At 50.2% G+C, this 24,539-nt stretch overlaps 1 protein-coding gene across 6 annotated transcripts in view; it reads right to left on the bottom strand.

Annotated features, from left to right (window-relative positions):
* The window catches only part of LOC125738710 (neuron navigator 3-like), a 191,789-nt gene that overhangs the window by 21,348 nt on the left and 145,902 nt on the right, over positions 1 to 24,539 (bottom strand). For 5 of the 6 annotated variants that reach the window (XM_049007917.1, XM_049007920.1, XM_049007916.1 and 2 more), the window contains 8 exons: positions 21,028 to 21,136; positions 17,575 to 17,964; positions 16,658 to 16,777; positions 3,962 to 4,088; positions 2,805 to 3,081; positions 1,722 to 2,379; positions 532 to 987; positions 7 to 48 (listed from right to left, as the gene is read on the bottom strand). In XM_049007917.1, coding sequence (XP_048863874.1) covers positions 7 to 48; positions 532 to 987; positions 1,722 to 2,379; positions 2,805 to 3,081; positions 3,962 to 4,088; positions 16,658 to 16,777; positions 17,575 to 17,964; positions 21,028 to 21,136 — 2,179 coding nt within the window. Of the gene's footprint in view, positions 1 to 6; positions 49 to 531; positions 988 to 1,721; positions 2,380 to 2,804; positions 3,082 to 3,961; positions 4,089 to 16,657; positions 16,778 to 17,574; positions 17,965 to 21,027; positions 21,137 to 23,369; positions 24,274 to 24,539 lie in introns of those variants that run through there. The other variant, XM_049007921.1, reaches the window with a different exon arrangement.

Here is a 24,539-nt window from a genome sequence, read left to right as displayed (position 1 = left end):
CCATACCTCAGGCCCTTCTTGGGCAGTGTGTTCCGGTCCAGAGGCAAGCTGTTAAAATATGACACCAAGATAAAGTTACATTGATCTAAACAACCAGCAAGACATAAAACACAGCACATATAGCATATTTAGTTACTAGGAATGTTTTATTAAATATTAACTATTAAATAGTGAGTGTACAGTATAGCATTGTTTCTCAACCCAGTACTCGGAGACCCACAGACTGTCCGCATGTTTGCTCCCTCCCAGTTCCCAGCATATCTGAACCAAATTAACAGCGAGAACCAGTTATAGGTGCTCTGGGAGTTGGGAGGGGGCAAAAATGTGGAGCATCTGGGGGTCCTCGACGACTAGGTTGATAAAAACTCGAGTATAGCAACTGAAGTCACTAAAATTTCCACCCAATCAAAGCCTGTACATCAGATCCCACCCACGGCATATCAAGGTATTGTGGGTAAACATGGAACTCCATGACAAGGCTCATGTTTGCCACTGGGTGGTGTCAAGGGGAACTCAAACGGACTCACTCACCCTTCAGACAGTGTGGACTTGATGCTCCCGGCCCGCATCACCTTGGGCCCCGAAGCGTGGTGGCCGACAAGGTCGATGGACTCGGAGCTGGTGGGAAGGCTTGTCATGCTCTGGTAGCTGAGCGTGTCCTTGCTACCAGCAGAGGAGCTATTGAGGGAGGCCCAGGGGCGGCCGCCGTGCACCAATGAGAGGCCCGAGGCGGGGCTGGAGGCCGGTGATTGGCTCAGGCCCAGGGCATCGCCAGAGCCCAAAAGCTCGGGGCCCCTGCCATACAGGGGGCTGCTGCCGCCGCTCTGCCCACCGGCGCTGCCCATGCTGCCTGTCCCCGAGGATGGCGAGTCCAAGCTGACTTGCCGTGCCAGCGTGCCGTGGGGGCTGCCCAACAGGGATGGGCACTTCCCTGAGTCAGGAGTTCCTGGAGAGCTGGCTTTGCTGCTGGCCTTGGCGGCAAACAACCTGGGTGGCGAGACACCAGTGTCACTGCAGAGCCATGGGATCTAACACCACAAACACATTTACTCGCGTCCAGGGTGAACCCCAGCCTTGTGCTCCATGCTGCCTGGGACAGGCTCCAGACCCCCAAGCAGCCCTGACTAGCACACATGGTCGTAAGATGGATGGATGTAAGTACACACCTTATACCGCACAGACTGTATAAAGATGGTGTGGCACAACAAACCCAACCCAGACCAATTAAAACACTGCAACCTGATAAGGTCACACCTCTCTGATATAAAGGAACAATTATCTCCACCCTGAAGCAAAACTGCCTCAAAAATGCTTCCCTCCCTCTTCACTGAGTTCGGTGGCCAGAACTGAGAGAAGAATTACTGTACCTGGCATTTTACATAGCAATTGTCTCAAGATAGGCTGCAGACAGTGACATCTACTTGCCACAGGGTGGCACTGTTATCTCGGCACAGGAAAGCAGCGCTCCTGACCAGCTAATGTGCACCTTCTTTACTCCATTACTTTTAATGCAGACAAATAAATGTATTCAGGCTGCTGACGGCTTGACTGAGCATCATGTCTGACGGTCTTATGAGCAACATGCAATTCTGCTCACTTCAATTCCATTACAATTAGCCTGTCTTAAAGGGACAGTAACCAAAAAAAAAACACAACATCAACATAGGGCTTGTTTAGTTCTTGCCTACTAAAGATTGGAACCTGTAGAATCAGATACAGACCTGCGGAAGGTGGGGGAAGCAATGTCGGGGTATTTGGAGCCTGGCTGACGGAGGCCGGATTGGCCTGTGGAGGTAGGGCTGGACTTGGGCGACAGGCACGGGGTCTCAGGATCAGACACAGCCACTTTCTCCTTGTCTGTCTGGTTGATGGTGACGGGACTGGAGCGGCCAGATCCCACCTTCCCTCCCTCCCGCCGTTTGCCCGTGCCAGCTGACTTGCCACCCGGCCCAGGGCGACCCACAACAGTGCTGGTGGACGACTTGGCCGGACGGGGCAGAGAGCAGAACTGGGACGGCCCCCTGGTTGCGCCGACACCCAGGAGCTCACTGTCGTCCTGCGGCTGCGACTCGTCCAGGCTGGTCTTGCGGACACCGCCACCCGTCCCGTTGCCCTTCCCGAGGGCTGAGGACTTGGGCAGCTTGCCCAGAGTGGCCGAGCTCCCAGCGACCATAGCCCCGCTTGCAGTGACCAGCGTCCCAGGGGATCCGGCCTTTTTGAACCCGAAGGAGCCACCAGTAGGGGGGCGGGTAAGACTCGTGGGGGGCTTCTTCCCCTCATCACCACTGCTCTTCCCCACGTCGGAGGGCGAGCGCTGGATGCTGGCGTTCTTGGGTGCAGCCTTGCCCTTCTCTGAGGCTTTTGCATCATCAGTCTTACCTGTTGGGTTAATCATCCAGGTTGAGGTCATTGAGAGCTCAGAAAAATCAATGAATAATTTTGCGGCTAACAAGGTGAGGAGCACTTGACTGATCCGTCACTGGCAGATGCATCAGGGATTTCTGCGCTGGCATGGGACAACTCCACAAAGAGAGTTAGGCTCAGGTTTACTGAAGCTTCCTTGTCACTGGAATAAAACATCTCCCAAAGGCCAATCTGTCTACTCAGGGACACACCTAATCTCCACATGCAGCACAGTAACAGCATTCAACACCCTCCAAAGGTGCTTTGCCCACCTTTCCAGAAACAATATGACTCAAAAATCACCAACATTCATCATTTCAAAGTATTAACAGAAAAAGCCTGTCCTACTGTATAATTCCTTTCAGCGCCAGCAGTGGCAGAAGAGAGGAGACAAAGCGTACCGATGCTTTTGAAGGTCCCGGTGGTGCCTTTAGTCCTGGGGGGCGTGATGCCCACCTGCGCAGTCATGCCCCTCCTCCAGGAGCCCGTCTGGGACAAGGGCAGTCCCATCTTTTGTCCTGCACGCTCCACATCCTCATGCTTCCATTTGGAGGCGGGGTCTATGGCTGCCAATAGCTCCTCCTCCGCTGCCTTCAGCTCCTCCCCCACAGGCCAGCCACCTCCCCCTCCACCTCCACTGCAGTTGACCTCTGCAGCCATGTGCTTGGGTTTGCCCACCTCAGATGATACATGCATTTTTATTACTGTTTGCAAACACTTTTCAAAGATTTTAAGTCATTTTCCTCAAATTGTCCCTCAACTATGTCTATTAACTAACTAGCAAAATCTTTAGACAAATCCCGAGGCATCTCAGAATAACATATCATAAATGCACTCAAACAGCTTTGTAGCCTCACTGTAGAGCCACGGCTCAAGCTCAGGGTACAGTGCCCCCTGCTGGAGGTCCTCCTAGCAGCTCTGGAGTCCTAGTCAAACCATGTTACAAAGCTTGGTGGCAGATGTGCCCTTTCAAGCTTGCCTTCTGCCCGCTCGTTTATGGGGAAAGAAAAACACATCGTTTCACTATGACTTCATCTTATCGTTTTTATCACGGTATTTAAAGGGCACATATTCTCAGCGGAGGCCCAGATGGAGCGATTGGCAGTAATTTAGATGACACCCAGAAGTGGGGGGGGGGGGGGGGGGGGGCAGGTGTGCAGATTCCTTCACTCCTTTTCATCACAGAAGGTGGTCTTCACCATCAGTAATGCAGAACTGATTGGTGAGCACACTGGGCATGAGAAGCTCAGCTAACAAACTAAGTTCAGATCCATCTGCGAACCAAGCCCCACTCTTTGAAAATGACAGCCTCATTTTCCATCTGTCAGGACCAAATAAGGTCATTTTTCCCCCCACCAGCCTCGGATGGTCCAATTTCATTTTCCATGTACCTCGAGAAATCAATTTTAATATTGCACAGTTCTTAAGAGTACTTCTCTGACATTTTCTAGCCATCTGGGTAAATGGATACGAACAGTATTACGGCATGGTGATTACACTGACCGTACATCTGTGGTCAATGGACACACATGTGCATGCAAATCCAGAAGAGGTTTACCTGGGGCTCCTTGCTCTTGCGGGGCGAGGCGGTGATGTCAGTGTAGGAAGAAGTATTTGGATCATCCGTGCTGATGTTGTCCAGCGTGTCGCTGAGTCCGCTGCTGACTGAGCTACTGTCGTCCCAACTGAACAGGGGGAGGGAGAGAAAGAAAGAGAGAGACAGACGGATAGTGAAACTGGGATCTTACAGCCAGACCGGGGGAAAACAGCTCACTAATCAATATGGGAGGATGACATACTTCATCGGAGAAGACCAGGATCCCTGGGGATGCAAGTCTGCCTCAGAAGACCATGATTTTCAGAGATAAAGGTTGACAAATATCCCCAGAGATCCCAGTCTATCTGAGGACAGGAAGACCCCTGGAGATTCAAGTCTATATAAGAAGACCAAGGCCCAGTAGATCCAGGTCTGTCTGAGGAGACCAAAACTCTCATAGATCCTGGTCTGCCTGTGGACAGCAAAATCCCTGGATATACAGATCTGCCTCATTCTCACGTCACCCAAGCATGTGTACAACCTGCCTAGAAGCTGGGCGTGCTAGAATGGTGTACAGCTCCACTCGCCGCCTCTCCCTCAGTGACCTATCGTCCGAGGCCTACACTGAGGTTGGTTGTCCCTTTCAGACCTTCCTCATGCCATATTGACCGGTGGCTACCTTTCCCCCAAGAGGGTCACTCACAGGATTCCACCCTCGTAACGCAGCACGCAGACAGTGGTAACAATCCTGATCTGTCAGCTGCATTAACCTGCTGAAATGGGATATTCCATGGTTGCGTGTACAGTATTTGCTGCAGATGACTGACACAGGAGCACACTCACACACACACACACACGCACTCACACACACACACTCGTACATGTCATTCACTCACTCACACCTAATAGACCGCGATTCAAAGGAGGAGCCTGTCCACTCATCTGGGAATGACAAGCCTGCCTGGCATTCCCCAAACCTCAAACCATCCCCCGGACTTACAATGCAGGTTCCTCACTTCTCAAGACCCGCAAGCAGCAGATCAATAAAGCCAGACAGCGACAGCCTGACTCTGCAGCTCTGGGTCTCACGAGGACCCATGGATGCTGAAGAAATCATCCCAATACTGCATTTGAAAAAGCTACATTTATAAGACATACATTTTTGACATAATATATTGAGGTATATCTTGTTTATAGTACAAATCTTTGTGCTCCGTACCCAAGCGACACCCGTAAGAAGGTCCCATAGTTCACAGATCCAGTATCAGCAAACCTCCACATCCTCATCACCTCCTCCCGCTCGTCCTTTATGTCATCCCAAAACCATGTGGGGGCGACAGACGCCAACCAGACGACAAGTGATTTCAACCCCCAGGGGACCCTAACGCCCAAGAGAGTCTGCACAGGCGTCCGAGCTACTCAAGCAAAGTGTGAAAACTCGTGACGGCTGGAATGAACAGGCACGGTCTGGGACAGCCAAAGCAGAACTGAGAATGATGCAGGCGTAAATTCTGAGGACCCCTGTGATTTATCAGAACCGACAGACCCGTGATATGTGTTTTTCCTGCCTATATGCTCATTCATTTCAACTCTAAGCTGCAACATCAACAGAAGCGATTTTGTATCCCATGGAATGCCCCATCCTCTTGTCAAACAGCTGTGGCATCAGACAAATTCTCTCCTTCAAAACATATAACTCTGTAAAATGACTGAATCCCATTTCCAAAATATAATTTCATCTGCTAAGACAGGGAACTCGAACCATGGCAGACGTTATGGGATGGATGTGACTCTCCAATCCCCTCCTCTTGCGTCTTTGTACTGATACGTCTCATCTCAATCTGAGAGCAGAAGAGTGAATTCTGGGAAAACTGACATTCAAACTCGGTTGTTGCAAAAGTCTCACTGGTACGGCTGAATCTACCATCTGCTCATCATTCTTGTCATAAACCACTCCACCACTAAAATTTAGGCAAGACATGTACTTTAGAAATCAAGTGCCGCATAGCTAAAACGCTGCAATGAATATTTATGTGGCCAGTAAGCGACTGAGAAATACATGCAAAAGTCCGCAATTTCCATGCAATTCAGAAAATTGAGAATGGCAAAACCGGTATCTGTGGCGTTTGTATCTCAAGCACGGCTAAGGGTTCTCACCTAGGGAACTCATGGGGATACAGACCTGGGGTTTCCATGGTAACTGCATCCGTCCGTCAGGTCACCGTGACGTTCTGCCTGTGTGTCTCCTACTAAAACCACACTCACCTGAATCATGGCAAACGGCTTAAAAGCCCCCAAACCCGCAGCGGGGCCGGCCCTCTCAGATGACAGATCTCCCCAGAGATGAGTCCCCCGGAGAAAAGTCCGGGTGTGTTGTCAGTGGGGGGACAAGCTGTCGCAGTACAGGGTTACAGAAAGAGAGGCCCTGGGAACTCCCCAGCACTAAGAAACCACACCACCCTGGGCATCAGCCACATCGCTAAGGGCTGCCAAACGTCCCCAGATTTCATGGTACCCAAAGGACATCCCAAACATCAGCTTTGACGCTGTCAGCTGCCAAATTGAATCAATTAGCACATTTGATTCAATCGAGTGCTGAAACACCCTCAGCTTTGTGGCCAACAAGGGCGGGGGGGGGGGGATAATGGTATGCTGGTGGTGGATCAATGGGACAGATTTTACCGTTTCCTTTTGTTTTTCAGATTCAAAACGTATTTTTTGGAAATAGACCGACTCCCCGTAAACCTGGTGGAATGCACCCATATGTGTGAATTGTCGTGGGAGGGGTGAAGTCACATTCATTCACTTGGGCCTGATTATTAATGATATGAACTAGATTTACGTCCAGCGTCTCAGGCTCTGGAACCAAACCTCAGCAGTTACTCTAACCAAGACCGGATGCCTCTCCGCTTTCCCAGCGCGATTCCTTGTGTTCAAGCCACAAAACGTCTCTTTCTTTTTCTTGCCATCCAGTAAAGCCATAACGAAGACAAGACCCCCATTCTTTCTACCTGCCCCCTGACGCAGAAGAATCGCAGGGGGTGGGGGGGGCGGGGGTTGGGTGTCCAGCGGAAGCGGACGGCCACTTTCAGAACCGGCTAATTCCAGGCTCTGCAACAGCGAGGAAGCTGAGGAGCAGATGGTGGCTTCGCAAGAGGACTCGCCTCTCCACGTCGGTGGGCCCACTCAGAACACAGCACCGCCCCCCATGCTGCCATAATCCTGTCGCAGGTGCGGGAGACCCCGCCTTGCTGGGCCGGAGATCCACTCCCCGCTGACTCACCCACCTTCCGGACCCAGTGCCACCGAGGAGAGCTGAGCAGCCCGGCCCCCCACGGCGCCTCCAGGGGCTGATCACACGACACGGGTCTCGCAGTGGCTGTCGGGGGGTGACTGATGAACGTCACTGACATCCGGTCACTGTGATGACAGCTGATGATTATTCTGCGAGGTGATGAAGGCACAGAGCACTCCCGGCTGACTACACGCGTTTACCCAGCATGCCGCTGTACGAAAATAGGACACATCGAATCTAGAAAGGCCCGTAACTTTGGACTGCCACTTATTGTCCCTTGTCGCTCCTCACGCCAGCATATCAAATTAAATTCAATCTAACGTCAACAAATGGGCCCCTGACCACGATGCTGACAGACTCCCTCCCTCATCAGCCAGTAGGAGTAGCCAGCCCCCCTGTTTTTAATCAGCTGTTTCTTTTTTAACAGATTCAAAAAAACACAAATGCGCAGTGTACCCCCCCCCCCCCCCGCAAGTCCTCCTCAACAAGGGAGCTGCGGCTCTTGTCCAATCAAAAGCAGAATTAATATTCAGTGCGAGTTGCAGACCTCGGCTGGTCCCTCCTGGCCACATGCTTCTTTACTGTAGGTGTGCTGCTTAAGTGTCGCAGTCATTCTTCTCAGCTACAGTGAGCAGGAAGCTGGCAGCATTTGAGATGGTGTGACGATTATAATTACGGGGTAGAGATAAAGCAGAAACACATTAATTCTGATATTATTTATATGCAGTGTGTGGCTCAGCCGATTGGGATACTGTGTCTTTAAGCAGAAGGTTGACAGTTTGAATCAGAAGATCGGGAGAGCGATGTTATTGTTGAGCCACTGTGAAAGGCCCTTAACCCTCTGTTTCCCCACAGACTGCTGACCATGCTTTCTGAAATACGTAAAAGTGTCGGCTAAATAAAGTAAATGTTCTTTTTTTTGGCTTGGATGACGGGGGGGGGTATCGGGGTTGGAGTCTAAAAGTATGTGACTGGGTAAACTGAGAATCCTTGCATGATGTCCCCTATCTTCTGCTTTACACGTCCTCCAAGCTCACTGCGATCCTGTACTGGATGCATGGATGGATGGATGGATGGATGGATGGATGGATGGATGGATGCATAGATGGATGGTTTTAGGCTCCACCTGAACACTGGAGTTACAGTATATTTCCTGATGATAATTTGACATCATCATCCTGCTGATCACGTTCTCTATGTAAATATGAGCTAATTACCAGCTATCTGTCTTAGGCTGTGAAACATCCTGAACGGTCGTTAGGAAAAGTCTGTTTATCGTTTTCAATTAGCAACTGCAGGGACCTGGAAAATAAAATGACCACTCCGGAATCATTCCATGAAAGTCGATCATCGCCAAATCACGTCCTCATTAAGTTATGAGTAAGTACTCCGCAAGTTCTCCGGATAGCGAGCTGTGGTAAAAGGTAATGCACGAGCGTGGACGAATCACAATCCTCGATTGTGACCATTTGCAGTCCACCCTCAACCCGGCAAGGAAGCTCAAGATGGGCGGCTGATTGAAAACGGGGCGTTGGTCTCAGGGAAACTGCATCAACGTAGAGTCTTCGGCAAATGCCTGACGGAAAATTTAGCGCACAAAACTATCATCTATTGTTTCCATTTCCAAATACAGTCTTAAGCTCGATCGTCGTGTAGACTGACAGGAGCCCAGCAGTGGAAAGAAATGGTGAGATTTACACGAGAAGGACTGAGATCCCCCTGCGGAGAGCGTCCCAGCAGCATTTTCCTGACGCCAGTCTTCCACCACGGCGAATATTTGATTACCATGCATCTCAACCTGCCAGTAACCTAATGGGAGCGACAGACCAGTAGGTTACGGGTGACATGACCTTGTAACCCTGACAGAACCTGACCGTGGACATCAGTCACGGGCTCGTCAGGACCGAAGAGGAGCAGAACGGAAATGAAGGCTCTTTGACGTGGAGGCCCCAGCATCCGTCACACTGCTGCCTGAGAAGATGCTTCTGGCACAAAGCGTCCAGGGAGTGCAGGCTAACATATCCCTCCAAAGCGCTACTCCATACCACACCACCTCAAATCGGCAAAAGCAGACGTCAGGGTGTAAAACTCCATACTCCTCGGAGACACACACATTCAGGCTTAGAATTCACTCTCTCCAAGTGGGTAGGTTCAGAAGAGCAATCTTGGATGCGCCCCCCCACATCGTAGAAGCTTCTAGAAGACTGGGAAGTTCGAACAGGATCTTGACATAAACCCCAAGGGTGAAGGAGGCTGTGGATGTTACATCATGCGGACAAATGAAATTTCAGTATCCTGCCAGCACTGCCGTCAGAAGCCACAGCTGCAAGCAAGTCTTGGCAGAAAACAAATTGGTTAAAAATCCCATAGCCCAAATGCAAATAATAATGACCAAAAAGGTTGGAAATCATGTTTAAAACAAACTAAATAAGTTTGTTTGAATTATGTAAAAAGTACACGAATTCCAATATAAATGTATAAGTTTTCACATGACTTTACTTCAAAGTACAGTGAGGCAATAATTTCAGGTGCAAGTGGTAGCATAAAATCCTCTAACAGCTTCTACCAAAAAATACAGCCTGACCAAATCAAAAGCCCTTTCATAAAATGTGAGAAAAAAAAACTTATCCTGAAATGAAATATTCCTCAGTGTATTTAGTCTTTAAAGTATGGCAGAATATATTAGCCAGATTCAAAGGGATGGCTTTGAAAGAAACAACAAAGAATGTAAGTCTGCTTTGCTATGGATCTGATAAGCACAGGAATGTCGTCTCAGAGATGCGCAGCTCCATTTCTGTCTTCATCCAGCTGATGTGGCTGAGCCATGACAGTGACAGCGAGGTGACACCAACAGACTGTCCTGCTGGAACATCTCAGATGAGTAATCTCGAAGGAACAGGCTTGTGGGCACGCCGATGGCGAGCCAGGCGGAAGACTGAAAAAGATGGCGGACCTTTTGTTGCTGAATTTCTGTGCCGCCACGCCCTGCCCACAGGTCTGTGCGCCATCAGGGAGCATCAACACCACATGATGAGGCACCATATGAGCTGGGGAACAGCCCATCCCCCTCCTGCCGCCCCTTGCTGAAAAATCTGAGCCTGAATCAGAGAGGTGAGGTGACTCAGCAAAGCTCTGGGTGACTCAAGCACGTAGGAACTCTGTCACACCAACGCCGACACCTCCCTCAGAGTGGGCAGAACAAACCCTGGGCCAAATGTGACATCTCAGTCAGACAGAGAGGTTAGAGAATAGGCAAGGGCTCGGGGACACTCACAGTGTCACCTCAGGCCATGCAGCCTACTGTCACTATCATAATCTATACTGCCACATGACTAAGGATGGTGGAAATGTTTGTTGGCATAGCTTGCTGCTGTTAAAGGTGCCATGTCAGTAGACAACATAATGTAGACATACAATAAATACAAGACATGAGATATACACCAGAGATGAGTAAATAAATGCAAGGCTCATGGGAGTGTTACTTAAAAATGTTCTGAGGGCAGAACAAAAAGAGTTCAGAGAGACAACCAATCAGCTTGTAGAGGAGGTGGGTCCATGCAATTAGAGGAGGTGGAACCAACTAATCAGATGTCTTGGTCCCGCCTCCTCTAGTTGCTTGGACCCGTTCTGCTCTCAGAACATTTCTGTGTAAGTAAAACTCCCACGAGCCTAAATGCAAGGAATATAATAAATGCAGTAGCCTGCACAGATGAGAGTCATGCATTGTACATAAAACACACAGAACTCTTTAACACAAGTACTAAGTCTTGATATTTCTCAATGGAGTGGAAACGGGGCACTGGCACCGGCGGCGGCTCATCGATACGACGGTCTGTCCCGCAATCACAGGCTCTATGCCACAGAGGGCTTTCAGGACTGACCCTGCACTCATCAGAGTTTAATTACAGGGCTTGGCACTGGGATCTCTCAATGCACATACCAAAGAAAGCGCTGTGTGATTTTGAAAAGAGTCCCCAGAGAGCTTCAAACTTCATCAATGCATCAATAGAAGCGATTTAATGAGACGTTCATCCGGTCATCGCGTTCATATCCGATTCGGATTAGACGGCGCTAATTACACTGGGTGTCAGGAAGCGTGAAAGGCTGGAGTGGGCTGTGGCGAGTGGCCGTGAAGTGATGGGAAGGGTAGATCCTTAATGGCGTGTACATACGCATTTCCCTTCCCTGGGATCCCTGATCAATCGCCGTCGACTTGCATATGGATTCTGCGTCTCGCCCTCCTCGCCCCTGCAAATGCTGGAAAAAAACCCAAGGCACGATGCACCTTGATGCAGGCTGCCTTGGTCCTGCATGCAGGCAGGGATGGTACACAGGAGCCAGGGACCCTTATAAGGAGATCGGAAGACTGCAAAACCGAAGGGGGGAGGGCAAACTCAACCTTGTCCATGACTTGGCACGCAAGAGGCAACGTGCCTTCCCAGGCTCCGGATCCGCTTCCCGCCGGCTCCAGCAGTATGTGGAGCGTCACGCCAGCAGAGCCATCCCACTCCAATCAGCTCAGAGAAGCAAAGACGCCATCTACCCGTAACCAACCCCCTTAATACTGATCTGTGGAAAACCCACTATTTTGAGGCTAAAATGTGCTCGCGGGAGTAAACGCTGCACAAGCTACAGCGCAAACATTAGCTGCGAATAAGACGTGCCGTAAATCCGAGTCCCAGCCCAGACCTGCTGCGACCTCAGCTCCTTCTGGGTGGAGCTTAGCACAGCTGCACAGAGTCGTCTGGCGAACAGGAAGCCCCTGGGAAGCACAGGCAGGATACAGCCTCATGCCAGACACCTGTTTCTTGACCTTATGTCGCCCCTGTCGCACTTCGAACCATCTTGGGGCAGTACGACAGAAAGCGTCGAAGAGGGCGAACTTCAGTTACGGTGGCGGTTTTTTTGGATCCCGCCATTCCGCTACGCCGTACGGAGGCACAGAACCTAACACCGTCGCATCCCGATCCTGCCATATGGTCCCTCTCTCTCTCCTTGTCCTCTGTGACACCTCCTCCAAATTTAGCACGAAGGTGTCGGTGATTCTAACGGATCGGTTTTGGGCCGTGGCCCAGCAAGCCGGGTGGCGAACCCCTCAAACGATAACGGCCCTCAGAGGAGTCATTTGTGAAACCCCCCCTCCCCTAGCCAACTACATCGCCACCCGTCAAGCCAACTCCCTGGCGACCAAACCAAAAAGACAGAGGAAGTGTATTATCCTTGCCCATTTGGACCGGGGGAGTCCACATAGGCCCACCTTGCCTCCAACCAGCAGCGCAGCGACAGGGGCGCTAATGAATGAGCTTGGCTCAGCCATGCTTTCTGGCCAGGCGGAACACTCTGGAATGTGCTATCTGCTGGGATGGTGTTTATCCTTAATCAATACTCTTTCATCGAGCGCTGTTGCTTCTCTCTTCACTCTCGGGTCCAGACTACGTCAAAACAGGCCCAGTGATTATTAAAAACCCATCACAATGTTCACAGCTCCGCAGCGGAGGAAATCCGTCACGAAAAATGCCCATTCTTTGCTGAGCGCTGGAGCGTGAAACTCTGGTCCTGCTCTAGTGACTGCGCTTAGAACACAGGGAAGGAAAGCCTGGATTTAAAGAAGAAAGCTTCCAAAGTCACACAGGGCACAGGAGAAAGCTGTATAATCCTTTGCCGGTAGGAGTTATTTTTAAGGATAAGTCCAAAGAAGGAGAGAGGAAATTTTCCAGGAGGGGCTGAAGGGAAAGGCGAGTTTTGGAAAATGGGAGAGGATCGGCTAAACAAACTCAGCCGAGCCGATTAAACCTGATCCAGGCTTGTTAAGTAAACGATTCCTCCCACGTCTGAGCAAAGGTGCCTCATCTAGTCTGACTGGGGAAGACCCAGAGCTCGGCAAGTCGGTCCAGATCCTCATCATCATGGCTCTAAACACCCTCTGGGAAATAGCACCCCCCCTCCAGCTGTCTTAGGAAGGTGTAATTAGCATGGTAGCACTTCCCCCACCATAAGCATGACAGCTTTTAGCACTGACAGTGTTTACCTTTCGGTTACAGTATGGATTTCAGTAATACAAAAACATCTAATACTGGGTAACACTCAGCATATAAAAAAAACCATATTGTCAGGAATAGCTGAAGGTAAAAATAGATGAGGCCAACCTAGTGGATGGTCTCACTCACCGCAATGAAGGACACAGGGCCAGCCCAACCCTTTTTGGGGCCGTAAGCAAAATGTGATGAACCTCATTTCTCATCTCCCCACCCATTCTGACAGGCTAATCAGATGGGGGGGGGGGGGGGGGGGGGGGGGGTTGGTGGCTGCTGAGACCTAAAGCAGCTGCTTTGCTTAAGTCTTAGACCAGCCCTGAATGGACAGGCCATTGAAAAGGCTGAAGGCATCAGATGGAAGACAGAACATTCTGAAAGGATGCCGCCTTTATGGTCTTGTTAACCATGACGATGATGATGAGGATGATGATGATGATGATGATGATGATGACATAAATTCAGATTTGCTGTTCATAACTGCAGGGAAGCAGATATAGTATAAATATAATATATCTATAGTAGTGTGTGTGTTCTGGAATCTGCAGTTATCTGCTCATTTATGAGATACAGGCTGAGGCTGCTGTCTCCTTAAAGCTCTTCATACGCTCCACTTGGAGGATCCCTCAAGGTGGAGATGCTGGTCTCCACTGAGGGACATAAACCCCCTGGGACAGGTGACAGGGAGGTGTCCACTGCGGTCTCCATCATCCTCATCACAACTGCACAGCCCAGCAGCTGCGTCGCCGAGATGAACGGTCAGTTGACAGGGGTGTGTGTGTCTCTGGGGTTGGGGGGGGGGGGGCAAGGCACAGGCGTGTGACGACGTAGCGTCTAATAAAGATGGAGGGGAACGGACTCAAATGCTGGAGCTCAGTAGACCAGTGCACATCAGATACACCCCATCTCATCTGGGGGGGGGGTTTGACGCCCCAATCTATCTGACCAGCAACAAACTGCAACTCAGAAGAAAAAAAAAAACTATAATGTCTGATAAAGTTCAGGATTGAAAACAGGAAGAGGATACCCAGGCCTCAATCATCACAACAGAACGTTCTGGAAGGACGCTGTCTATATGGCCACCAGTGGGGTGTGCCTCAAAGCAGGATTTCTCAGTTAGCTGGGTTAACTTAAGCTAGAAGTTATGATGGTTCAACAAGAGTTTAAAGAAGGAGAATTCCTACTGAACAATCATGACTGCTAGCTTAAGTTAAACCAGCTAATTAAGAAATCTTGCTTTGTGAAACACTCACTAGGAGTCTACATTGACTTGACTCTACCTAATAATAATCATAATACTGTACTAACAAAGCCAGCTGGCCTGCAGTGTGACTGTGTGCAGTGTGACTGTGTGCAGTGTGACTGTGTGTATACAGTCCTTGTATGTACACATATAGAACAGGGAGCCAAAAGATGACAGCTGATGACAGCATGTAGCATTTGTTTCCTGCACGCTCCTTGTTCTGTAACTATTGCACCAGCTCAGCTTTAGCTGAATGGACATTATCAGCCCTCTGCGACTCGCTAAACTACGAAGCGAGCCCAATCAGAAGAGGCTAACTAGCAGCCAGATGGATGGAGACGAGCAGATGCCTGGGGAGCAACGTCCAAGCTACGTCCAAAGGCTGGATGCGCCTCGGCTTCCACGTAGCGGCTTTGAGCAGATGACACACCCGTCGCCACCTGGGAGTGTCTGCTTGCAGGTTAACTGCGTTAAGGCCTCTCCTCCATGGCTGGGAACCCGTTAAGGTATAGCGGGTGGAAAAGCTCCGGCTCGCTAGGACAGGGTATTTCATTCCGTATCCAATCTTCGCTCGCTCCAGGCAGCTTTGAATTCTTCCAGCGCCATTCCTCCGACTACCTGGCAGAACCAGGTTCCCAGGCAACTCAGCTGGCTCTCCAAACTCAAGCCAATTTCCAAACAGAACCCCAGAAAGTCTCTGTTTATACAATCGAGTCCCCAAACCGCTGCTGTTTACTGAAATCCCATCAAAGATAGGATTCAATACGGTAGTGTAAAACCCCTATGGCAGATTAACAATGTGCTCAATGTGCTTCCATGCTGTTACTAAATCTATCCCAGGACATATTTTTTTTATTAGTACAGTATACTACCATATAAACATGCTTTAATCCTTTATATGCTATATCAGCCGCTGCATAAACTTTTATCTGCTCTGATTTCCAACCCGGTCCTCTTCATAAATTCGGATATTATTCCCTCCTGAGACCTCAACTGTGACACATTTTAACAGAGCCTGACCTTCTGTGGCAAGTGTTGCATGGATTTCTCTTAAAAAGGACACACCACTAGGTCTGGCTTCAGGAACCTGGAGACAACCACCACGCTCCATAACCCAGCCCACAAACATCCAGATGAACATATTCCGCGTAAGTGACCGTGGAACACCCTTGGCAGTTTGGCAAAGGGAACCACAGGGAATGTGGGGAGTCGGGAATGCACCAGAGCTTTATTTTGGGATCGGGAAGGAAGTCGGGACGAGAAGAAGACGACAAAAAGCTTCCTAAATGCAAAGACATAAAGCCGTTATATCCCAGCAAAGATATAACAAAGGGACAGTCTGGGGGGGGGGGGGGGGGGGGGCGGACCGGCCAAACAAAACACGGGAACGAAACGGACATGGGAAGGCTGGGCAGGAGATGCGAGTCAGCTAAAAACACCGGCGGTCGCTTGACAGCAGGAAGCGCTCAGAGACGTCACTCTGCTCTGCTTGGGTGACTCACAAATCGATCGCTTCCTACCAGCATTTCGTAACCTTCAGCGATCTCCCGGCTCCGAGCTTGTAATGTAGCAAAAGAAAGGCCACATTGCTTAGTAAAATATCCCAGTTTGCCTTCGCAGAATCACATTTTCAGCTTGAGAGAGCGTCTTTGAATAGTGGCGGGATCCTGTCAAGACTGTATTATTCCTATCCCACATATCCAAGCTCCAGCCTAAATTAGACCTCCGCTTGCCTTCCTCTACAGAAATATTCCCTTAACCTCTCTGCAAGGCCCACCAGGGTACAGATGACAGCCCTTTCTAACTTAGACAAGGATGATGTCATCTGTGGAAATGCTTTCTCATAGCTTAGACGCCTTCTACCACTCAGCTGTGGGGCTTCTCAGCAGCTCTGAGGCGCACGTCACCACCCTCCGTGTTTCTCCAAGAAATCTCCGTCATCAAACACCAGGGACAAACTTCAGACTCTTTTCATCCACAATTCCTTATTAGATCCAACAGCATCGCATCTTATAAACTCCCCTCGTACAGCCACACACTAAATATTCGGCTAAAAATACCACAAGTACAGTATCTACATCGTTGGATTTCCCATTGGAGTTTGCCGCAGCCTGAGACCAGAACCAGGCAGCCAGAGACACCCTTACCTGTCCGGGTCCACCTGCGTGCCAGCGAGCCCCTTCTGCACAGCGTCACGGACGCTGGTGGAATCTGGCGTGCGGCTCACACCCCGGGAGTAGAGGTTCAGGCCCCCGTCCGTCAGGTACCTGCAGATGGGGGATCTATTGACGTTATGTGGGGGGGGAGTGACGGAACAGCCAGCTTTCTGACAGCTCCGTAAATCCACCCGGAATCCTCCGATAGCAGCCAGGACTGAAATCATGTAACATCAAGACGGGGAAAGTGCAGAGCTGGGGAAATTCACGGCTAATTACGGAGGTAACAAATCGTTGCTCTTCCATTTATTTCAGAATCAGAGTTTAGTTACTTAATTAACACTTAATAAGGGGGACATAGGACTCATCTAACTTAAAGTAGAGGATTGTGACTAGTGATGAATAGAATAGAATAGAATAGAATAGAATAGAATAGAATAGAATAGAATAGAATAGAATGAGATAAATCATTATTGTCCAGATAAAGCTGGATATTTGCCTTTTGGTCTCGCAGTGAAGAACATATATGTAAAAGAAAATTTACAAACATGCAAACAAAAAAAGTAAAACACGTGAACAATCAGAGTCTTAAAGCAAAATCACATGATTGCAATATTTTCCTAAGATTTATTGCCCGAGGACAGAATGATGTTTTAAAATATATTTCTCAATTTGCTAGTACTATTCGCCTGTCTGATGGGAGTAACTGAAGCTAAGAATAGAGGGGATGTGTTCTAAGCCATAATTATTGCCATATTCTTGCCAGTTATTGCCATCGGAATGTTTATTATCCGTAATATAACAAAATAAATATCTGGATCAAAATTTCTTTGTTAAAGTGAAGGAGAAAAAGTGCCACTGGTGCTGTGAGTGGTAACTGGCGTTGCTGGTGGTTACATCTCTCTTACCCGCTGCCGGCATCCTCCGGCCTGCTGTTCTTCGCCAGGATGTCCCCGTCGCTCATGTACCCCCCCACGTCTGTCTCCGCACCGCCCTCGGCCACCCCCTCCACCCCCGCCTTCTCCGCCATCTCCGCGGCCCGCATCCCCGTCGGCCCCCGCCACAGGGGCCCAGCGTACATGAATCGCCCGGGGTCCGTGGGACCGTAGCGGTTGGCGCCGGCTGAGCGGGGAGATGGGTAGCTGGTTGGCAGAGAGGGGGCATCGCCAGCCTGCAGGCGGGGGCTCGGGGATTGGTTCAAGCGCCAGGACATGGGGGAGGAGCGGCTGGTCAGGGCGGGGAGGCCACGCCCATTGACTTCCGTGGTCACTGTGGCATCGAAGGTGGTCTCCAGGGTGCTGAGAGAGGAGAAGAGTCAGGGAAAGGCATTAGCAAAGTCCTGAGCAGCTCCGCTCTGCATTTCCGCATGGCCGCAGGGGACCTGATACAGAGAGATCAATAGCTTTAGCGTTATCCTCCCATACTGCTGACAGCATGCTGTGCCCTCGTGCCAAACCGAGAGCAGAGGTGCAGCACTGTCACCCCACAGACGGGTCATGGCCAACTGCAAGCCGCAGACTTTCAGAAGCTTGGCTCTGCAGATACTCCTGATGAGATCAAGGCTCCATATAACTCGTACTTTACAGTATCTACAAAATAAATAAGCCAATACCATCATCAGCTTATTACAGTCTGGGTAGAGCGAGATCGGTGAGTGGATACATGATAGCCGGTCATTGTGTGTACTGTCAGTGTGTGTGACAGTGTGTGTGTACTGCCTCTCTCCAAGCAGCCACTCCCAGGAAAGCGGGAACCCAGGGACAAGCATGCACACACACACACACACACACACACACACACACACACACACACACACACCAACCTTCTTATATAAGGCCATGATAGCAGAATGAGACAATGGATTTGCATATGGATGATCACAGACAGCAATTTTCATAAAACAAAGAAATGGGGGAGGGGGGCAAAGGCATGCGCTAGATGCTGAGCGGACATGACCTCACCGCAGCCCCCACGACTCCCTGTCAGCACTGGCAGACACCCTGAGGTCTCCATATCACACCTCAGCCTAACTGTCCGGGGGGGGGGAGCAACCTGATCCTCCAAAATCAGCGAATGGCAACTCAGCATCAGACACGCCATCGTTCAGCACCCTGGCCAGCGACTGCGGCCTGTTTGGTCTAGTCCTGCCACCTTCTGTGCACGAGTCTGAGAACAAAGAGATGGCCCCCATTTGTGAGCTGTAAAAAGAAGAGTTACCCTGACGTGGCCTCAGCCTCTGCCTGACTGATATTCATGTGCTCCGTGGCAGGCATGTTTCTGGACGACCGCGAGGGCCTGAACTCACATTTGCTTGTAGTGTGCCACATTATGAACGAATGGGACAGTCCCACTCTGCATGTGTGAATTTGCTTCTGCACTTCTTATAATCTGAGTTCTATAAGAGAGACATAAGAAACACTGCCCCTGGTGGCAATATACCAGAAATGCAGTGAGTATATAATATTGGGATAATGTATTTTGTGCTTAGCATTAGTATTAGTATTAACTCTGCGCAAGGCTACCACAGGTGTGTATCAATTGTGTGATATTAGACCCGATGCCACCTGACTGCTCCCTCTGACTTACTTAGATCTGCTGGCTCGTATAGTTGGCAGATTGTGTCCTGGAAGATAACAGCTTGTGCAAGGGTACAGAGGCATGGTCTGTGCCAGGCAATAGCATATGGTTCACGGCATTCCAGAGAGCACAGGTGAGGCACTGCCATTGGCTAGATTTCTTTACGGAACAGAAATCGACGAGTGGCACAAGTGGGCATCATGGGTAAATACCGCCCACATTTTTTATTTTTTTTTTATCTGCATTGCTGAAAATATTTTTTGCACTTTAATTTCGAAACACAGGCATTTGTGGGCCCTCATGGGAGACAAGGGGAAAAAACGAGAAAAGAAGAAGCTTAACTGGACTCTCAAATCAATACAATCACACTTGGTCACGGCTCGAGAAATTGAAGGGATTCAGGATGCAGCTGTTGGAGCAGGGCAGGGGGTGGGGGGTGGCACGTGCCTGGAGAATCAATGGGAATCGCAGCCAGTTGTAGGCAGGCGAAGGAGGTCAGCCTGTTTGGCATGTGTATGCTGCAGAGGTATAAAGTTCAGGTCCAGAAAGTGGAAATCCAGACCAAGGTTTTGTTTCAACCTGCCAGTAGAGTACTCTGTGACTGTGACTCTTTATGCTCAACTGGTTGGCTGAAACAAAACCTTGGTCTGGATTTCTGCTTTCCGGACCTGAACTTTACACCTATGGTCTGCTTTACCTTCAAGGAAGCTCATGGCTGACAGACCCGCCCCAGAATGACAATAAAAACAAAGAAGTCATCAGGTCTACACCTGGGTCGAGCTGCACGGAAGGCTTTACTGAATGTCAGTAAACAGCAAAGGCAGGATTCGGGAACCTCGTGGCTCTGGCCTGTCGCCCGTCCCATCTGGCTGATTTGACGAACAACACCTCCAGCCTTAACTGATTAACTGACGCCTCTCAGTCCTCGCAGCTACCCTGTCACACACGGCCTATTCTTTCATTTGTTTTTGACACCACGACGCTCCTCTCCGCAGATCACATTCACTGAGACTGACGCACCGTCTGTCAGTCCTCCGTGGCATGTCTGCCCAGGAGGGGGGGCCCGGAGCCCGGGGCCCATTGATTTCCCACAGAATCTGATCTCAGGGAGGCTGGCTGCTACCTGGCAGGTTCTATGATGCCTCGCCAGTTTCACTTCGCCACCGGATGTCTGTCTGGATCATTCAAGTGGGGCGGAGGGTGGGAGAGACACCGGGGGGTTGGTGCCGGGAACATCCTCGTCGCGACAACCCCCCGCCCACCCCCCCAATAAACAAGGAGCATCCCAAGAGGCCTGTAGGGTTACCAACCATAGCATTACCCTGAAATCAAATGACATCTACTGACAGTGCACCATCAGACATCTTCGACCCTCTCGGTTTTGATAAAAAAAAAAAAGAAATACATGCAGACAGGGGCAAGGGAAATGGCGGGGCGGGGGGGGGGGATGGCACCCATCTACTCCACATAATTTTATTTGGCTTCATTCGTTCGCCCCCAAAAACAGCCTTTTACATTAAAATAATTACTTTTTATCCCCTTCCATATCAAACTCCTACGCTCTTGCACACTTCAAAAACATGTTTATTTGTGTGTGTTTCCAAATAAGGCCGTTTGGCTTCAGTTCTCGGTGCCTGCTGCTACCTGCTAAGCAGACTGTATAAAACAGCCCTCTGCCAGCCGGCCTCACCACCCTCCTTTTAAGTGTGCTGATAATTATATACATTCGTAGATGTCAGTAATTAAATGACTCGCAGGACAGTCTTAAGAGAGGCATGGCCGACCTGTGGCTGATCTGCGTCCCACGTAGGCTGGACATGGTCTCCTCCAGGTTCTGTCGCAAGTCGGCGATGTTCTTCACTGTCCGCATCCGCCTCGCCTCGGGGTCTTCCCCTGGAGGGTGGAGAGATGGGAGGTCAGGCTGAGACCAGCCAGGCGTGGGGCAACCTGTGTCGGGCCGCGCTCTCTCAAGAAGCTCATTCCAGAAGGTCAGGAGATCTACAGACCAAGGCAGGTGCCCATGTTCCTCCTCGGTTCAGAGGTCTGAGGCTCGGAGCTCCATTAGAAAGACGACATCAACATGCTAGTCTTCCCTGGAATTCATCTTTGGATCTGATTTATCTAATGCCCTTAAGCTACAATATCACTTGTAACGAGTGTAGCAGAACTGTTTAGGAACAAACAATGCTTAGCAGAGAAAGAACACCGGCAGTATTGACTGCAACAGTTTAGAAATCGGCAGATACGCCAAAGGTTATTTAAAATGTGCTAAATAAAGAGTGATCTCTCCCTCCAGTGAATGACACTAACTGAAAAGGCTGTAAATACACAACAGCCCTAGGTTATAAAATCCAGGACCAGGAATGACAACCACTGAATGAAACCAGCATCGCATGTACAATTCAACCATTCTTGCTGTCACAGGGAAATGAGTAACCCAATCTAATCTTTTCAGCATTAAGAACAGAATAGTTGGCCAACAGAGATTAATTCTGGGGATATCAGTGTACTGGAAAGGCCACTGGAAAATGGAATGATATTTTGTTCGCAGGTTTATAACTATTTTGTCTATTCTGTGAAATTCAGATTGTGAAATTGTTTTGCCATGTTTTGTATTTCTGATTTTTTTTTTCTTTCTGAATGTTCTTTGGTTTATTAATTTCATCTGTTAAAAGCTTAAACTGGACCATCGGAGCTACTATAAAACTGGTGTTAGCACTGGTAAAACATTAAAGCAGCTTGCAACTTGTATAAACACCTTGAATTCTGCGAAATGTCGAAAAGTGTTACTTAGCCGTAGCTTCTAAAACGTTTTTGAGTTTTGTGTGATTTGTGTTTTTGCCATCAGACATGAATTCACATGTATGACAGGTATGAAGGGGCCCATGCAGACAGGCTCAGTATTCAGCTGTAGACCCAGGAAACAGGAGATTGACAAAGATAAATAATTCAGCACGTTTTCCCCTGCAGGTGGTGACCACCCCGATAGCACCTCCCACACCAGGCGGACACTGGTCCAATTTAATGACCTGAAGAGTGATTTACTGGGGGCTCATACAACAAACAGGTGGGCTTCTTATCCAAAACGAAGGCAGGGATAAGAAAAGGTCTGACTTCCAGGGTCGTTTTGGTCACTCAAGGGAAAAACACATGGACCTAAAGCTTTTTATCTGCTCACCCTGCGGTCCTGGAAGAGGCACCAGCTGCGGTGGGAACAGCTCCAGTCCACTGGTTGCTGCTTATCAAAATCGGCCAATTATAATCGTATTACGGGCAGATGGAGCTGAACGTGGACTCTGCACATCCAGGGGGTACGCTGCACCCCAGATTGATGCTGGCCCACCTACCGAGATACCACCTTGTGTTCCACACCCTTAATATTCAGAATCTCTGTCCGAACCTCTGTAATGTACAGTGCAGTCGTCTTCAGGAAACCAGCACTCCCAGATAGGCCTTTGCCGAGAGAAGTGACATTTAAATGGTTCTTTTTTTGTTCATATAACAGAGAACTGACAGGTCCCGATAAATCACGTCACGGGTATCATCAATATCAATGCGGCAACACAATGACGAAATACAATAGCGGCGTAATCCCAGAATGCAGCTCATTTCGTCAATGCTGGTTACAATATCAAAGCAGGAGTCACATGCCTGCGAAGCCGTACGTGAAACCAAACAGAAATCTCAAGCCCCGGAGGTAATAAGGTGGGGATGATAAGCTGGATTTACCATCAGAATCACACAGGACCTCACACACGCGTGTTAGGTATCACAGCTTTTCCTTGTCCACTTCGCTGGGTTGCCGTACTAGCGAGGCGCCCCCAACGATCGCGCACATGTCCCACAGCCCCGCCTCCCCACGAGCTCATGGTTAAGACGCGCTTCTGTGGAACCCTGATCGACACTCTCACCCATCCTCTACTCTCTCCGGTCTTCCGATCACCGTGCTGATGGGCCAAATCCCCAGAAACATTATATCTCTCAGATGGGTTAGCTAATTACACACCAACAGTGTGGCGATGTGCCCAAATCCACCACAAGAAAAGTATCTGCGGCGGAGCTGTAGGTGTTATCGAGTCCGGCGTAGATGGAAGAGCAGTCGGCTTTGGTGACAGGTGACACTTACGCAGCGAATGAGAGTGCAGGGCCTGCTCCAGGTCCCCCAACATGGTAAGGATCACCTCCTGGTCCAAATGAGCGGTACCTTCACGGGCACAGCCATGTTCCTCCTCCCCCCACAGACCCCCGGTGGTATCCAGGCCCGGTGCATGAGCCCCCGCCTCATCATCCGACCGGCTGTTGCTGCCCTCCTCGTCCGTGCCCTCACCCGTGTTGCCCCTGCGTCTGCGGGCTGAGGTGGCACGCCCGTCTGACGGCCTTGCTGCTCGTGCCAATGGAGACTGTGAGCGGAAGAAGACGTTGGACAGGGAAAGGGAGAGGGAGCGTGTCCGAGCCCTCTGCCGGTGGTCCCCGGGGGCATTGTCCACGCCTCTTTTCCAGGCCTCCAGCTCCAGGGCACCACCCCTGGGTCGAGCCTCACTCAGAAGGGTCAGGTTTGTGAGCGACTTTGGCTTGTAGAGCTTCTCAGGAGCTGGGGGCGTCCGTCTGGTGGGGGGACTCCCGCCCTGGAAGACGGAAAACTCTGCGACCTTCTTCATCCTCCTACTCTTCTTCTCTCTCTCTGGATCTTCGGGTTCCGGTTCCACTACTCCACCTGTTCGCCACTCACATCCTCTTCCGGACCACGCCTTGCCTCCTAACACTGGATCTCTCGCGTTCTGCACCAGCCGGCCGAGCTGCTCCTCACATGTGGGCGGGACCGGGCTCGGAGTCCGTCTGTCGCATTCTGCCGTCGCCCCGCTGCACCTCCTGCCACCTGGTGCCACGACACTGTGCTCCTCCTTCCCTCTCTTACTCCTCTCCTCGCTATCTCCTTGCCCTCAGCTCCTCAGCAGCCTAGTGAGCGGTGAGGGAGCTGATGAACGTGTTGTCTCCCTCACTCTCCTTCTCTCTCTTTCTGCATCTCCCTCCCTCGCTCTCTCCCTCCCTCTCTCTCTCTCTCTCGCTCATTCACACTTCTAAAGCTCAGTTGCTGTTTAATCTCTCTCCTGCTGAAGGCCTCTCCTGCGATCTCAGTGGCCCCCTCTGTCCCCTAGATCCCCTTTTACCCTACCTGCACCCCCTGATACTGCCGCTGCTGCCTACCCCTGCAGCTCATTTTGAAGCCTCCCCACCCACTCTCTGAGCTCTCAGAGGGGGAGGGGTCACCCTAAGACTGTATCCATGCCGTGGACAT

The sequence above is a fragment of the Brienomyrus brachyistius genome, chromosome 3 (assembly GCF_023856365.1).
Source record: "Brienomyrus brachyistius isolate T26 chromosome 3, BBRACH_0.4, whole genome shotgun sequence".
NCBI classification, from domain to species: Eukaryota; Metazoa; Chordata; class Actinopteri; order Osteoglossiformes; family Mormyridae; genus Brienomyrus; species Brienomyrus brachyistius.
Note: the sequence above shows the minus strand (reverse complement) of the source record. Positions and strands in the feature narration are given on the sequence as shown.